Genomic DNA, 17899 nt, shown 5'->3' on the forward strand with positions numbered 1-17899 from the left:
GTTCGTAAATTCACTGTGGCGTGCCAGAGGGCGCTCAGAGTGTGATCTGGGCGTTCGTAAATTCAAACGTTCTCGGCGTGTCCGAGGAGTAGGGTTGATCTGAGTGTTCTGACCTCACAACGGCAGCTAACAGGCTAATGTTGGCTAGCTTGCTAGCTACTTCCAGACAAGAATGAGAGAACAACACACTCTGACCATTTTACTCCCCTTAGCATAGCTTGTTAGGCTGTTTTCACATTATCCAGAGCGTTGGTGATTGTATCTGTGATGCTGGCAACAGCTTTTTGGTCCGACGTTTACTGGCACCGACCATATTCAATGGGTGTTGAGCGTTCGTAAACGCGCCAGGTATTCTGCGCCCTGGCACACTCAGACGAGAGTGCTCTGAAATCTGTAGATAGCCAGAGTGAATTTACGAACGCACCCTGTGTCATTATTACACTATTTGTACAAATGTGCATCACTTTCATTGAGGGGTGTTTATTTTGAAGGCCAACTGCAAATTCCACCATTTTATGGCTAGCTTCACATAGGCTAGCTTCATATCCAGTGGGTGGAAGACGTACAACCTGTCAGAATTATAGTGTGTCTCAAAGAAGTCTAAGAAACTGGACATTATTGTGGCTGCGGCAGAAAAGTTTTTAGGACTTAAGAATTTTACATCTGACTTTCAAAGGGTACTGGCACCGGGTTCCCCTTGAGACTGTGTAGGGATCAGATCTGTTGTATTTTTTTAACAGAAACATTTTGTTTTATTTTTTGGTAGTTTGTTCAGTTTTTTTATGGGGTATCCTGATTCCCTCCAGCATAGTAGGTGGCGGGATGTACATTCAGTTGTGCGATTGCCAATATACCATAGAAGGAGTGATTGTTGCAGTAGCGGTAAGTGTGGATGTGGAGCAATTGCAGTTAAGTTCCTGGTGTTTGTGACACCGGATGTTTGGTGTGACTCAGACCAGGTGGGGAGTGTGGTGAAACACAAGAGTCATTGTCAGTTTTTTTCGTGAGTTTTGAGTCTCTACCGAACATATACACACACATATATATATATATATATATATATATATATATATATATATATATATATGTTATATCCTAACATTTGAGTCATGTTAGGATATATCAGTTTTCCAGTTAGAGATTGTGTGCAGAATCCACTGAGCTGTTTCAGGTGCAACATTTATGGTCACGTTTCAGCAGTGTGTAGGAGGGAGATTCCAAGATGTGGGAAGTGTGCAGGATTGTGTAGTTTTGGTGTATTAAGTTGTCTGTGTAAACTGTAGGGGTGCTCATGTTTCTGGGGATTGGAAGGGGTTCAGTGTGAGAGAGGCATTTTGAAGTGGCCAGAGTCAGAGTTGTGCAGAAGGTGTCATATGCTGAGGCAGTGAAGAAAGTAGAGGGGGATGAGTCAAGGGATCCTGAGTGGATCCCAGTGAGTAGTAAATGTGTGCCAGCACCGAGGGATAGGGCAACGGATGATTTATGCTTCAGTAAGGTTGGCTTCTTAGCGTGCATAGCAATGGTTATCAACTGTAACGTAAATCACAGAAAATCAAGGTTGTAGTGGCAGCTGCAGAGAAGTTTTAGGGTATACAAGATTTGACTCCAGAAGAGTTACAGGATGTGTTGAGGGGTGCTGTCCCATTCTCCCAGGCCGTTGGCATGGTGCAGGAGCATATCGGTTTAAAGTAAGTAAGTAGGCCATGACTGGGCTCACACTCCAGTACAGTAGGAGGCGGTGTAGGCATTTAAAAGTTCGATCCGATCCGCCAACAAAATCCTATAGAAGAAGGTCCAGTGACGACAACCTTGTTGTTCCTATCTGTGTTATTACCGCTAAAAGTTTTGTCCCCGTAATTTCGGGTATCAGAGGCTGTCCCAGGTATGTTTGTCTTCAGCAGTCTTGCCAAATCAGGTTGATGCATTTTAAATCGTGTTGTAACATTTTGGAGACGAGACAAAAACAATGAAATGCGGAAGTTAATGTTGACACTTGTTTTAGCAACCACTAGACTATATGTACTAGTTTAGCTTGCGTTTGAGGGATTTGTCAACTTTTCGCTGTCTCAAACTATTTTTATCATGTGTTTATGTCTAAGTTATAACAGGGAAGTAATTGCAATGTATAGCTAGTTAGCTAACTACGTGCTCAAAACATTACGTGAAGCTAACAGCTGTTCAGGGATTGACCCGCGTGACACACTGTCAATGAGATGATATATACTTAACCTAATTTCAGAGATACAAAATATTGCTGTCACTGATAAAACTAAAAATAAATGTTGTAATGTAATGCTCAGTCTCCAATACTTGTCTATCATTTCGTTGAACGGACACATTGTAACATGTAACATTGTGATACAATCTTGATATGAACAATGTTTTTTATTCAGCTGCTGTGATGTCCACTTGGTGGGGGCTGGTGAAAAACGGTAGTGCACATCATGTGGACAATAGCAGTTGTTTCAGCTCCACAGAAAGCACCGTCCTCAAGGGAAACAACTTTGGAGGGGTGCCTGTTGTACTGCTGCTGGACTTCAGCTTCTTCTTGGTGTGTGTGTGTGTGTGTTGCATGAACTGACACTCATACTGAAACTCATATGACCACATAAGGGTGATTCCAAACCCTAATAGGATAGCGTTACACAACACATGCACACAAATCAAGCCATTTCCTCATTCTGTTGTTGTGTACTTGTCTCAGGCGTTGCTGATCCTCTTCTCCGTCATCAGGAGGAAGCTGTGGGACTATGGCCGTCTGGCGCTGATCTCTGACAGGGAAGGGTCCGTTATGACATCAAACAGTATAATTTCCTGTTGAAACCTGAGAAAAACAATATAAACACACCTACCTAAAGGCATATGACTACAAATAATTCTGCAGTGGGTGTTACTGCCTGCCAATAGTTGAATTAATTGTCTATAGAGATAAGTGTCCTATTGACCCCGACCCGCCTGTCCTGTCCCAATGATGATGACCTTAGCCGTCTGTGTTTCAGGTTCAGTGAGACATCACACCGCCGCTATGGGAGAATGTCGTCCTGTGTGTCCAACGTGGAGGAGCCGGAGCACGAATTGGTGAGGGAGATGTTGTAATCATCACCATCATCAACTCCATCTAATAGTCATCTTTATCTTTCTTTTTCCTCTCTAGGGATGCTGCTCCTGGCTCCCCTACATCATCAGAATGGAGTGAGTATTCTTGCTCTCTCTCTTTCTGTGGGTGGTTGGGGCGGGCGGGCGGGACTGTCATTGTTTTCGTATGTTGAGGTTGCACCCTCAATTTGTGTTTCTTTTTCCAGTGAGGAGATGGTGAAGGCGCGTTGTGGGATCGACGCTGTCCACTACCTGTCCTTCCAGCGTCACCTGATCACCCTCCTGGTGCTGGTTACCGTCATCTCCGTGACTGTCATCTTGCCTGTCAACCTGTCTGGTAACCTGCTAGGTGGGTGTGACACACCATGTCAACACAACGCTAATATAATGCAAACACCACCATGTCAACACAACACTAATATAATGCAAACGCCACCCTGTCAACACAACGTTGTTTCAAAACTCTCAATATTACTGTATAAGAACCTCACTGTATTACACTCTCACAATGCAATGTGAACCCAAACACAACACTGCTAGGCAGTGCTTCATTATAAATGTAACAACGACATTACTTACAACAACTCAAACTTTACTCACACATAACAGATGTATAAACAGTGTTTAACATAACACTCTGCCATGCTAATCACGCTGTACACACAACATTGTCTCGTTGCTATGTCTCACTTCTGCCGGAGCGAGACCGAGAGTATAAACATCCTCTTTTGTACGACATTACCTACCACCGATGTGTGGCAGTGAAAGTTAATCTCTTTCAACACAATGGTGTTACTTACCACTGACTGAAGCATAACTATTGCAGAGTTCTTTTACATTTACTCTTTCAACATTGTAATCAACAACAACATTGCTGTCAGTCCTCTTATCCTGCTATAATGACATGTTTTAACAGTCTCAGGAAATGTAAGTGTGATATGTTATTTTTTGAAGGAAATGACCCGTACAACTTCGGAAGGACTACTGTGGGTAATCTTCAGAAGGAGTAAGTGTGTGTTCGTGCATGTGTCTGTATGTAGGTGTGGTTCTTTCATTGTATATAATATGAACTTCCATTATAATGGTTGCTTAATGCTTTAGGTAACCGTTTGTTTTTTATGATTTCCTCAGTAATAATCTGCTGTGGATACACACAGTGTTTGCAGTCATCTACCTGATCTTGACAGTGTTACTGCTGAGGCGACACACCTCCCAGATGAAGGGCATGGGCAGAGGGCTGGTCAGTTCCTCTGTTCCATCTGTCACAAAACCAACAGTTCATCCCCTCACTAGTAGTTATTACTGATACTGATGTGTGCTTTGCTGCCCCCGTAGACCAGAAACACCCTGTTTGCGTCTTCCATCCCCAAAGAAGCCAGTGAAGAGGACATCAGGACCCACTTTACGTAAGTAGACTGGACCGCACCATTCTCCCAACATGGGGGGTCCACACTCACCCACTAACCCTGTCTTCTGAACATACACCCACACCTGTAGTGTCTTTGTCTTCACCATGGTAATAAAAGTGATTCAGTTTGACTAGTGATAACTTGCCTCAATGGGCAGACAATGGCTTACAAGGATGAACATTGGACATACATGTACCTGTATATATTTAGACCCTGTGCCTTATCCTCACCTCTATTCTCCCCCTTGCCTGTTCTGCAGTGAGGCCTACCCTACCTGCCGTGTGTGTGAAGTGCACTTGACATATGATGTGGCCCAGCTGATGCACCTGGACAAGGAAAGGTCGGTGCTTTGGCAAACTGCCCTGGTAACGTCACGCTGCCCTGGTAACGCCACGCTGCCCTGGTAACGCCACGCTGCTCTGGTTATGTTACGCTGCCACGCTGCCCTGGTAACGTCACGCTGCCACGGTAACGTCACGCTGCCACGCAGCCCTGGTAACGTCACGCTGCCCTGGTAACGTCACGCTGCCCTGGTAACGTCACGCTGCCCTGGTAACGTCACGCAGCCCTGGTAATGCCACGCTGCCCTGGTAACGTCACGCTGCCCTGGTAACGCCACGCTGCTCTGGTTATGTTACGCTGCCACGCTGCCCTGGTAACGTCACGCTGCCACGCTGCCCTGGTAACGTCACGCTGCCACGCTGCCCTGTTAACGCCACGCTGCCCCGTTAACGCCACGCTGCCCTGGTAACGTCACACTAGCCAAGTAACGTCACGCTGCCAAGCTGCCCTGGTAACATCACGATAGCCAAGTAACGTCACGCTGCCCTAGTAATGTCACGCTGCCAAGCTGCCACGGTAACGCCACGCTAAAGAAATGCATAGCATGTAGTTCTTTCTGATCTGACATGTAGTCAGATATAGCAGTCTGGATTGACTGACTGATCCTTCCCTAGCTTTCGTTTACACTAAATCCTGTTGTTTTCTGTCTCTCAGGAAGCGAGCAGAGAAGAACCTGCACTACTACGAGCGGGTACTTCAGCGAGGGGGCCAGAGGGAGGTGATCAACCCCCGTCTATGTGGTCACCTCTGCTGCTGCCGCACCCGCAACTGTCAGGAGGTGAGAGGGACAATACCAAGAGAAAGCCAGGAGAGGGGTTGCGGGATCTGGGCTGTGTTAGGAGCAGTGAGATTCGGTCGGTGTATCCAGATGGGTGTTTCAGTCTGATGGGGCTTGTAGTGAGTGACTGTGGAGCATCGTGTCAGGCATTTCACACAGATGATACTCTCTCTGTTGTTCCTAAGGTACTATTTGTGTATGTTTTATTGACTGTAATGTGATATTATGCTTTGTCCAGGTGAGTGATACAGAATGTGTGTCTGTTTATATATATATACACACTGCTCAAAAAAATTAAGGGAACACTTAAACAACACAATGTAAATCCAAGTCAATCACACTTCTGTGAAATCAAACTGTCCACTTAGGAAGCAACACTGATTGACAATAAATTTCACATGCTGTTGTGCAAATGGAATAGACAACAGGTGGAAATTATAGGCAATTAGCAAGACACCCCCAATAAAGGAATGGTTCTGCAGGTGGTGACTACAGACCACTTCTCAGTTCCTATGCGTCCTGGCTGATGTTTTGGTCACTTTTGAATGCTGGCGGTGCTTTCACTCTAGTGGTAGCATGAGACGGAGTCTACAACCCACACAAGTGGCTCAGGTAGTGCAGCTCATCCAGGATGGCACATCAATGCGAGCTGTGGCAAAAAGGTTTGCTGTGTCTGTCAGCGTAGTGTCCAGAGCATGGAGGCGCTACCAGGAGACAGGCCAGTACATCAGGAGATGTGGAGGAGGCCGTAGAAGGGCAACAACCCAGCAGCAGGACCGCTACCTCCGCCTTTGTGCAAGGAGGAGCAGGAGGAGCACTGCCAGAGCCCTGCAAAATGACCTCCAGCAGGCCACAAATGTGCATGTGTCTGCTCAAACGGTCAGAAACAGACTCCATGAGGGTGGTATGAGGGCCCGACGTCCACAGGTGGGTGTTGTGTTTACAGCCCAACACCGTGCAGGATGTTTGGCATTTGCCAGAGAACACCAAGAGTGGCAAATTCGCCACTGGCGCCTTGTGCTCTTCACAGATGAAAGCAGGTTCACACTGAGCACATGTGACAGACGTGACAGTCTGGAGACGCAGTGGAGAAAGTTTTGCTGCCTGTAACATACTCCAGCATGACCGGTTTGGCGGTGGGTCAGTCATGGTGTGGGGTGGCATTTCTTTGGGGGGCCGCACAGCCCTCCATGTGCTCACCAGAGGTAGCCTGACTGCCATTAGGTACCGAGATGAGATCCTCAGACCCCTTGTGAGACCATATGCTGGTGCGGTTGGCCCTGGGTTCCTCCTAATGCAAGACAATGCTAGACCTCATGTGGCTGGAGTGTGTCAGCAGTTCCTGCAAGAGGAAGGCATTAATGCTATGGACTGGCCCGCCCGTTCCCCAGACCTGAATCCAATTGAGCACATCTGGGACATCATGTCTCGCTCCATCCACCAACGTCACGTTGCTCCACAGACTGTCCAGGAGTTGGCGGATGCTTTAGTCCAGGTCTGGGAGGAGATCCCTCAGGAGACCATCCGCCACCACATCAGGAGCATGCCCAGGCGTTGTAGGGAGGTCATACAGGCACGTGGAGGCCACACGCACTACTGAGCCTCATTTTGACTTGTTTTAAGGACATTACATCAAAGTTGGATCAGCCTGTAGTGTGGTTTTCCACTTTAATTTTGAGTGTGACTCCAAATCCAGACCTCCATGGGTTGATAAATTTGATTTCCATTGATAATTTTTGTGTGATTTTGTTGTCAGCACATTCAACTATGTAAAGAAAAAAGTTTTTCATCAAATAATTCATTCATTCAGATCTAGGATGTGTTATTTTAGTGTTCTCTTTATTTTTTTGAGCAGTGTATATACAGTGGGGCAAAAAAAGTATTTAGTCAGCCACCAATTGTGCAAGTTCTCCCACTTAAAAAGATGAGAGAGGCCTGTAATTTTCATCATAGGTACACTTCAACTATGACAGACAAAATGATAAAGAAAATCCAAAAAATCACATTGTAGGATTTGTAATGAATTTATTTGCAAATTGTGGTGGAAAATAAGTATTTGATCACCTACAAACAAGCAAGATTTCTGGCTCTCACAGACCTGTAACTTCTTCTTTAAGAGGCTCCTCTGTCCTCCACTCGTTACCTGTATTAATGGCACCTGTTTGAACTTGTTATCAGTATAAAAGACACCTGTCCACAACCTCAAACAGTCACACTCACACCAGAAACAAAATTGTAGACCTGCACCAGGCTGGGAAGACTGAATCTGCAATAGGTAAGCAGCTTGGTTTGAAGAAATCAACTGTGGGAGCAATTATTAGGAAATGGAAGACATACAAGACCACTGATAATCTCCCTCGATCTAGGGCTCCACGCAAGATCTCACCCCGTGGGGTCAAAATGATCAAAAATCCCAGAACCACACGGGGGGACCTAGTGAATGACATGCAGAGAGCTGGGACCAAAGTAACAAAGCCTACCATCAGTAACACACTACGCCGCCAGGGACTCAAATCCTGCAGTGCCAGACGTGTCCCCCTGCTTAAGCCAGTACATATCCAGGCCCGTCTGAAGTTTGCTAGAGAGCATTTGGATGATCCAGAAGAAGATTGGGAGAATGTCATATGGTCAGATGAAACCGAAATATAACTTTTTGGTAAAAACTCAACTCGTCGTGTTTGGAGGACAAAGAATGCTGAGTTGCATCCAAAGAACACCATACCTACTGTGAAGCATGGGGGTGGAAACATCATGCTTTGGGGCTATTTTTATGCAAAGGGACCAGGACGACTGATCTGTGTAAAGGAAAGAATGAATGGGGCCATGTATCATGAGATTTTGAGTGAAAACCTTCCATCAGCAAGGGCATTGAAGATGAAACGTGGCTGGGTCTTTAAGCATGACAATGATCCCAAACACACCGCCCGGGCAACGAAGGAGTGGCTTCGTAAGAAGCATTTCAAGGTCCTGGAGTGGCCTAGCCAGTCTCCAGATCTCAACCCCATAGAAAATCTTTGGAGGGAGTTGAAAGTACGTGTTGCCCAGCAACAGCCCCAAAACATCACTGCTCTAGAGGAGATCTGCGTGGAGGAATGGGCCAAAATACCAGCAACAGTGTGTGAAAACCCTGTGAAGACTTACAGAAAACGTTTGACCTCTGTCATTGCCAACAAAGGGTATATAACAAAGTATTGAGATAAACTTTTGTTATTGACCAAATACTTATTTTCCACCATAATTTGCAAATAAATTCATTAAAAATCCTACAATGTGATTTTCTGGATTTTTTTTGTCATTTTGTCTGTCATGTTGAAGTGTACCTGTGATGAAAATTACAGGCCTCTCTCATCTTTTTAAGTGGGAGAACTTGCACAATTGGTGGCTGACTAAATACTTTTTTGCCCCACTGTATGTTATGTATGTATGTTTTCTGTGGCTCTAGGTAGATGCCATAGAGTACTTCCGTGGTCAAGCGGCAGGTCTGTTGGAGGAGGTGAGGACGCAGAAAGAGCTTGTGCCACAGCACCCTCTAGGGATGGTCTTCGTCACTCTGCAGTCTGAGGCAATGGCCACATAGTGAGTTTCTCATCTCTGGGGCTGGTGAGGGGCTAAGTGTCATATTGATGATAATGATGGAAATGATTCTCCAACCTTAGATTTTGTCTCTCACCATCCCCAGCTCTAGAGAGCTTCAGGGAGTGCAGGCTTTTGTTCCGACCCAACAGGAGAATTAACATGGAATTGATGACTGTACCATCATTAGTGGAAACAATATTAGTTGATGTATCCACTTTCCTGGGTTATGTAAACATGATGATTGACAGCTGTCACTCACTCCCCTCAGCATTCTGAAGGACTTCAATGCCCTGGACTGTGGAAATGGGGACAGTGCAGTGAGGTGTGGGTGTGGCCGAGAGCCCCAGCCTTCGTCTTGTAGCGCGACTCTGAAAGTGAGGAACTGGAGGGTTGACTATGCCCCTCATCCCAGAAATGTGTACTGGTGAGTCCCCCTATAACCTAACCTACAGTGTGATGTTTGATAACAATGGTACAGTATATTCTATCATGTTGAAAATAACCTCTCTTCCTGTTTTTCTGCTCTGTTTTCTTCTCTCTCTCCTCCCTCCATACCTCTCTCTCTCCTCTCTCCAAACCTCTCTCTCCTCTCTCCATACCTCTCTCTCTTCTCTCCATACCTCTCTCTCTCCTCTCTCCATACCTCTCTCTCTCCTCTCTCCATACCTCTCTCTCTCCTCCCTCCACCTCTCTCTCCTCTCTCCATACCTCTCTCTCCTCTCTCCGTACCTCTCTCTCCTCCCTCCGTACCTCTCTCTCCTCCCTCCGTACCTCTCTCTCTCCTCCCTCCGTACCTCTCTCTCTCCTCCCTCCGTACCTCTCTCTCTCCTCCCTCCGTACCTCTCTCTCTCCTCCCTCCGTACCTCTCTCTCTCTGTCCCAGGGACAACCTTTCAGTGCAGGGCTTCCGCTGGTGGGTCCGATGCCTGCTGCTCAACTTCTTCCTCTTCTTCCTCCTCACCTTCCTCACCACTCCCTCCATCATCATCAGCACCATGGACAAGTTCAACGTCACCAAGCCCATCTACTACCTCAACGTGAGTCAGTCACCATCTACTAGAATAAAATAGAATATAACTGTATTTGGTTGGTTGGTGAGGCCAGAGGAATGCTGGTGTGACGAGGCCAGAGGAATGCTGGTGCTCATTTAACCTTTATTTAACTAGGCAAGTCCGTTAAGAACTAGTTCTTATTTTACAATGACTGCCTACCTCAGCCAAATCCTCCCCTAACCCGGACGAAGCTAGGCCAATTGTGCGCTGCACTAATGGACTCCCGATCAAGGCCGGTTGTGATACAGCCCGGGATCGAACCCGGGTCTGTAGTGACACCTCTAGCATTGAGAAGCCGCTGTGCCACTTGGGAGCCATTTGCTGTGTATTCAATTAGTTTTGATTTGTATGCTACCATGTAATGTCTTTGTTTGTTTGTTTGTATGTGTGTGTGAGACAGAGTGCTGTGGTCAGTCAGTTTTTCCCCACTCTGCTTCTGTGGTCCTTCTCTGCCCTGCTGCCCACCATAGTGTACTACTCAACTCTGGGAGAGTGCCACTGGAACAGGTACACACACACAGTAACTTCACTGACACACTGTATCTGTACAAATACTTTAAAGTACTACTTAAGCCATTTTTTGGGGTATCTGTACTTTAATATTTGAATTTTTGGCAACTTTTACTTCACTACATTCCTAAGGAAAATGATGTACTTTTTACTCCTTACATTTTCTCGGACACCCAAAAGTACTCGTTACATTTTGAATGCTTAGCAGCACAGGAAAATGGTCTAATTCACCCTACTGCCTCTGATCTGGCAGACTCACTAAACACAAATGCCTTTTTTGTAAATTATCTGAGTGTGGAACTATGCACCTGACCATCCGTAAAATAAAATAAAAACAAGAAAATCGTGTCGTCTGGTTTTCTTAATATAAGGAATTTTAAATGATTTATGTTTTTACTTTTCATATTTAAGTAAAACCAAATACTTTTAGACTTTTACTCAAGTAGTATTTTACTGGATGATTTTCACTTGAGTCATTTTCTTTTACGGTATCTTTACTTTTATTCAAGTATGAAAGTTGGGTACTTTTTCCACCACTGTTATCTATGTACTGTAGGTCCAGGGAGCAGTTGATTATGATGCACAAGCTGTACATCTTCCTCCTGTTCATGGTTCTGATCCTGCCCTCTCTTGGACTCACCAGGTAATTAATTACCCCACCCTGATCACTTAATGATCAATCCAGATAATCAATGAAATATGAAATCATGTTTTTGTTTCTGTAATTCATCTTATGTGATTGGCTCTCTTTTCTAACCACAGTCTGGCTGTGTTCTTCCGCTGGCTGTTTGACAAAGAGTTTCTGGCTGATGGGAAGCTAAGGTTTGAGTGAGTGATACACTTTTATCTATGCCTCTGACCTGCCTCTCTTTCTCTCCCAATAACTAGTTTCTCATTTACTGTGTCCATGTATAATAACTAGCATCTCATTTAAAGTGTCCATGTACAGTCGTGGCCAAATAATATTGTCACCCGTGGACTTTTTTCCAAATAATACACAGAAAACGGTTGAAATTAAAACACATTTTGGTATCCACACCTTTGTTTTGTTCAACTGAAAAACAAATCTGAATAATTTACTAAATGTTAGCTTATTCTACAAAGAAGTCCTAAAATGGCCCAGACAATATTATTGGCACCTTCTAGAAGTAGTTAGAAATAATTAGATTTCAAGCATGTGATTCTCCTTTACTTTGGAATTGAACTCACTTGTGGTGAGTTGGTGCCTGCAATATAAACATCACTCATTCAACCAGTTTGAACAGAGAAAAGGACTCCTTCTCCTGTTTTGTGTCACTGTGTACTTCAATGAGCATGGAGGAAGAAGGAAAACTAGAGGATTATCAGAGGAGGTCAGACACAAGATTGTAGCCAAGCATGGACAATCTCAAGGCAACAAGTCCATCACCAGAGACCTTGATGTTCCTGTTTCCACCGTACGTAATGTTATCAAGAATTTTAAGGCCCAAGCCGCTGTAGCCAGCCGCACTGGACGTGGCCGCAAGAGAGAACTTGATGGAAGATTGTACCGAAGGATCGTTGGAATGGTGGAGAAAGCACCGCGATCATCTACCACACAGATTCAAGCTGCCCTTCAGACAGAAGGTACGATCATTTCAACTCACACCATCCGTTGCCAACTCAATGAAAGGGAGTTATATGGTAGGAGACCCAGGAGGACCCCACTGCAGAGAGAGAGACATAAGAAAGCCTGACTGCAATTTGCCAAAACACACTTGAACATGCCAAAATCCCTCTGGGAGAATTTCCTGTGGACAGATGAGACCAAAATAGAGCTTTTGGTAAAGCACACCATCTCTATGTTTACAGAAAACCAAATGAAGCCTTCAAAGAAAAGAACACCTTCCCTACAGTCAAACATGGAGGCAGTTCAGTGATGTTTTGGAATTGCTTTGCTTCCTCTGTTACTGGGTGTCTTGAGCTGGTACATGGCATCATGAAATCTGGAGAATACCAAGAGATTTTGGAGAGCAGTGTCAGAAAGCTGGGTCTCCGTCAAAGGTCAAGGGTCTTACAGCAGCACAATGACCCCAAACACACTTCAAAAAGAACCCAGGAATGGTTCAAGACCAAATGCCGGACTGTTCTGGAGTAGCCAGCAATGAGTCCAGATCTAAATCTCATTGAAAACTTGTGAAGAGATCTGAAAACAGCAGTTTGTAGACGGTACCCTTCAAAGCTGGGAGACCTGGAACAGTTTGCCCAAGAGGGAGCCAAACTGCCAGTACAGAGGTGCAGGAAGCTCATCGATGGCTATAGGAAGCGCTTGATTACAGTTATTTTGACCACAGGCTGTGCGAATAAATATTAAGTAAAGGGTGTCAATAATTTTATCAATGCCATTTCTATTTATTTTCTGATTTAAAACCCCCCCGGATATATTAAGTTCTGAGTCGATAACAAAGGTTCTGTTATAGTAACAGTGAAATAAAGAATAAAAACGTATTTTTAGGGAAAATTGTGAGTTACTTGAAAAAAGTATTGTGTACCTGTATAATTACTAGCATCTCATTTACTGTGTCCGTGTATAATAACTAGCATCTCATTTACTGTGTCCATGTATAATAACTAGCATCTCATTTACTGTGTCCGTGTATAATAACTAGCATCTCATTTACTGTGTCCGTGTATAATTACTAGCATCTCATTTACTGTGTCCATGTATAATAACTAGCATCTCATTTACTGTGTCCGTGTATAATAACTAGCATCTCATTTACTGTGTCCGTGTATAATAACTAGCATCTCATTTACTGTGTCCGTGTATAATAACTAGCATCTCATTTACTGTGTCCGTGTATAATAACTAGCATCTCATTTATTGTGTCCGTGTATAATAACTAGTATCTCATTTACTGTGTCCGTGTATAATAACTAGCATCTCATTTACTGTGTCCGTGTATAATAACTAGTATCTCATTTACTGTGTCCATGTATAATAACTAGCATCTCATTTACTGCGTCCCTGTATAATAACTAGCATCTCATTTATTGTGTCCATTTCTCTATCTCGTTCTCTCTCCCTTGCCTCATATCCCCCCTCCTCCTTCAGGTGTGTGTTCCTGCCTGACCAGGGGGCGTTCTTTGTGAATTATGTCATCACGGCGGGCCTGGTGGGCTCTGGGATGGAGTTGCTGCGGTTGCCAGGGTTACTGCTCTACACCATCCGCATGGCGCTGGCTCGCTCCGCCGCAGAGAGGAAGTATGTCAAACAGGTGAGACTAAGACTCCGCCCCTGTATCAATCAGGGCTCAACGTTACAGGAAGTTCAGATCGAGATATACAGTACAGAAATAGACAACAATCTGTCATCCATGGTTAGTATGGAATGATCAGCTCAATGTTGACCTTTTCTATCTATGTAGTCATGGATGAAGTTCAGATGATGTGTGATTTAACCTTGTCCTGTCTGCAGAACCAAGCGTATGAGTTTGAGTACGGAGCCATGTATGGGTGGACCCTGTGTGTGTTCACTGTCATCATGGCTTACAGCATCACCTGCCCTGTCATAGTGCCTTTCGGTGAGTGATGGGCAACACACACACACACACCCACTGCTGACCTTGACCTAAAGTTACATTCCCTCTCCTCTGTGTGTCCAGGTCTGCTGTACCTGATGCTGAAGCATCTAGTGGACAAACACAACCTGTACTTTGCCTACTTGCCCGCCCGCCTGGACAGACAGGTGCACCTGGGAGCTGTCAATCAAGCCCTGGCTGCACCCATCATCTGCCTCATCTGGCTCTATTTCTTCTCCGTCCTCCGGACAGGTAACGCACACGCCTGGATGTTTACTGGAGCTCTCATACATAGGAGGCTTACTTATGTCCCTTCTTCTTCTTCTAACTTGGCTGTTTCCCTGGAGTTACCTGCTCGAGTTAAAGCACCATTTTTAATGTATCCTCACACTTCTGTATGTGTTTTTGGGTCAGGGTTCATGGCGGACACATCTCTCTTCACTCTGGTGGTCCTGTGTGTAACTGTCTGCATCTGCATCAGCTACACCTGCTTCGGACACTTCAAGTACCTCAGCCCTCACAACTACAAGGTGTGGTGTTCGTGTGGTGTGTGTGGTGTTCGTGTGGTGTTCGTGTGTTAGTGTTTAGACACTAACAGTCTCTGTTCTACCTGCAGTTGAAGGAGGATGAGGATGCCTTGGATGGATTGGCGGACAGCAACATGGTCAGTAACAGGTTTATTCCTTCACCATGAATTTATAGACGGAAGTTAAAATCTGTTTGGAAGGGGGGAAGCAATATGGTGGTACCCCTCCCAGTTCTGCCCAGTTCTTTCACAAAAATGAGGATATGAATCGTAGAAACAAAAGCCAACTTAAGAGATTCAGAACATATCGTATATTATTTCTGTCTCTCAATCTAGGCGGCAGATAGCTTAGCGGTTAAGAGTGTTTGGCCAGTAACTGAAAGGTTGCTGGTTCGAATCATTGAGCCGGCAAGGTGTGAAAAATCTGCCGTTCTGCCCTTGAGCAAGGCAGTTAACCCCCAACAACTGCTTCCCCTGTGGCGATGACATTGATTTAAGGCAGCCACACAAACATCTGATTCAGAGGGGTTGGGTTAAATGTGGAAGACACATTTTGGTTGAATTAATTCAGTTGTGCAACTGACTAGGTATCCCTTCCCCCCTCTCCCTTCTGCACATGTACAGTACCATAGTTTTTATGTTTTCACTATTGTTCTACAATGTAGAAAATTGTAAAAATAAAGAAACCCTGGAATGAGTAGGTGTGTCCAAACTTTTGACTGGTACTGTCTCTGTGTCCACAGGTCTACCTTCCAAGGGTGCTTAGAACCGAGTCCCCCGCCACATCACCAGATGGGTGTAAAACCCCCCAGTCATATGGGACGACAGACAGCAGCCCATCCTGTCAGAGCCCAGTAGATGATGAACTGTTGATGAACCCCTGAACTTAAAATATCTTCCCCTTCTTTTTGATTTTTTTCCATGAGTCCTGGAGGCATCCAGTCTCAGAACTGAGGTGATGGCATAGGGGAGTTTATCCCCAAATCTATTGCTGTACCATCCAACACAGGCCCTTCAAATACCCCTAAAATGCATCCTTTCTCTCTCCTTTCATCAAGCTTAGCATAGCATGTGTCTGATATCAATAGATTGGTCCAAGTAGAGCCTTTGCTTTCACTTATTCAATAGTGCTCCATCAGTGATTATTTCCAGGAGGGGAGGAGAGAATAAATTGTTACGGGCCTCCTGAGACAACTCTGCCAAGGCTCCACTGAGAGCTGGCAGCCACTCAGGAGCCAAGCCTTCTGTCAGAAATGCCCAAATCTGACCCTTTTCCTAAGACCTTCCTATGAGGACTGCCTTGGCTAAAGACTATTCAGCACCAATACAGTTTTTTTCTTTTGTTAACCAAAATTGCTTTTATAGCATAATGTTGGGAAAAACTGCCATTCCATGCATTTCCACTGAGTTTGCGTTTTAATATCCAGGATGCCAGAATAGAAGGCATTTTGGTTCTCTGACCAACAGAGGGCACTCTTGTTGCATGGCAGTTAGTGTCCACCTTAAATTACTTGTACTGAACCAGGGCCTTTCAAATCTGGACCTCAAGGTCTGATGATACAAAAACTATTTTTTACAAATAGTTTTTGTATTATTAGGCAAGGAACTTTTATTTCATTTTGACTGAATCATTTTAACAAATGTTTTATATTAAGCTGATATATTTAACATATTATAGATTTTTTTATTATCAGGATTTTGAACCATAACACAATCTGAACATGAATTGACGTAACTATTGACGATGAATGAGAGTAGGCCTATTTATGTGAATATGAACAGCATGGAACTTCTCAGTGTTAAATATATTGCTTTAAAATGTTAAATGGTTGATACATTATGATAGTTTGTTGGTCATTATTAGTGTTTGAGATTTTGTACCGAATAAGTTAATATGTAAGTAACTATTAAGTGTCCATAGCCATAGGGGCACTGCATGACAGATTTTCTATTAGGATTTAGCAGTAGCTTCAACAGTGTCTTGTTACTACAGGACTTTTTTTTTCTTTGATCCCCTTGCATCCAGCCTTCTCTCTCACCAGGGTGCCTCAGTTTTCAAAAGGACATTTTTTTTATTACAAGTGATTGGCCGATTAATGAAGTGCTAAGCCCGCCAGATATCTGGGTGGAGGCTTTTCACAGAGCAGAAAAATAGGGTTTTGTTATTAGATTAGGATCAGTGTAAATTCACCTTGTTTTGGGGCGGGGGGGGGTGAATGGAACATATCAGGAACAATAGCGGGCTGCAGAAGTGGTTCTTATTGGCTTACTTCAAATTGGTACATCCTGATTTTGTAGTTTTACCACTGACACTTAATTCACTGTTAATTAGCTGTGACATACATACACACACAGAAGTACATAATACAGTTCAGTTCCCCCAAAAGCCTCTTTAAACCAACAGAGTAATCTGCAAAACAAACTTTAGTCCAGGGGTGATCTGGAGCGCTCAGCTCTGCAATCAATGGCTCTCAATCATGGACAAAGAGACAACGTAAAGCAGGGCGAGTTCACCATGTAATCACAGATTGTGTAACAGGCAACTCTAGAGACGTGGAAATAACTTTTGGCAGTATTAAGCTTTGACACCATTTCCTCACCCCTAGCACATGTACTGAACAAATGTGAATAACTACACACAAACATGCATACACCTTCACTTAGGGGGCCCTCAATACATTATACTGTTGGACGCTCAAGGAGCACATGGGTTATCAGGTTTGTTTGGTGTTGTTTGTTGGACAGAGATTTTCAGTTGCACAAGAATTAAAAACATTTTCCCTCGTTATGTTAAGGTTGTGTGTGTGTTGGTGAATGAGAAAGGGAGAGTGTGGGTGAGTGGGTAATAAATAGTAGATTTCATCAGAATGGATTACTGGTGTTAGCCTGTACCTCCTTGGAGTGTGGTTGGGTAATTGGATAGCTGAACACCCAGAAGACAATTAAAGAGTCATTGAGACTACAGGCAATAATTTGCTTCAGCAACTCATAATAGCAAATGTGCTAACTACCAGTCAGATCTCTATGCTTGTTTATGACACTCACACACGAGAAGAAACATGAGTTTTGGGA

The 17899-nt window shown here is 44.3% G+C and overlaps 1 protein-coding gene across 2 annotated transcripts; it reads left to right on the forward strand.

The window, feature by feature from the left end:
* Positions 1–1776: 1776 nt before the first annotated feature.
* Positions 1777–17615, forward strand: tmem63a (transmembrane protein 63A). Of its 2 annotated transcripts, none has more exons than XM_029676569.2 (23): positions 1777–1882; positions 2394–2551; positions 2705–2784; positions 3000–3078; positions 3155–3192; positions 3303–3445; positions 4051–4102; positions 4228–4336; positions 4432–4502; positions 4765–4845; positions 5502–5625; positions 9068–9201; positions 9470–9625; positions 10084–10237; positions 10653–10759; positions 11319–11405; positions 11525–11590; positions 13836–13998; positions 14199–14304; positions 14386–14553; positions 14716–14831; positions 14918–14965; positions 15571–17615. In XM_029676569.2, the coding sequence occupies exons 2-23, from the start codon at positions 2402–2404 to the stop codon at positions 15709–15711; spliced, it is 2373 nt and encodes a 790-aa protein (XP_029532429.1). In that variant the 5' UTR covers positions 1777–1882; positions 2394–2401; the 3' UTR covers positions 15712–17615. The 2 variants fall into 2 exon arrangements, with proteins under 2 accessions (XP_029532429.1, XP_064882395.1); XM_065026323.1 differs by having other exon boundaries at positions 2734–2784.
* Positions 17616–17899: the final 284 nt, after the last annotated feature.

This window comes from Oncorhynchus nerka, linkage group LG13 (assembly GCF_034236695.1).
Source record: "Oncorhynchus nerka isolate Pitt River linkage group LG13, Oner_Uvic_2.0, whole genome shotgun sequence".
Classification (NCBI taxonomy): Eukaryota; Metazoa; Chordata; class Actinopteri; order Salmoniformes; family Salmonidae; genus Oncorhynchus; species Oncorhynchus nerka.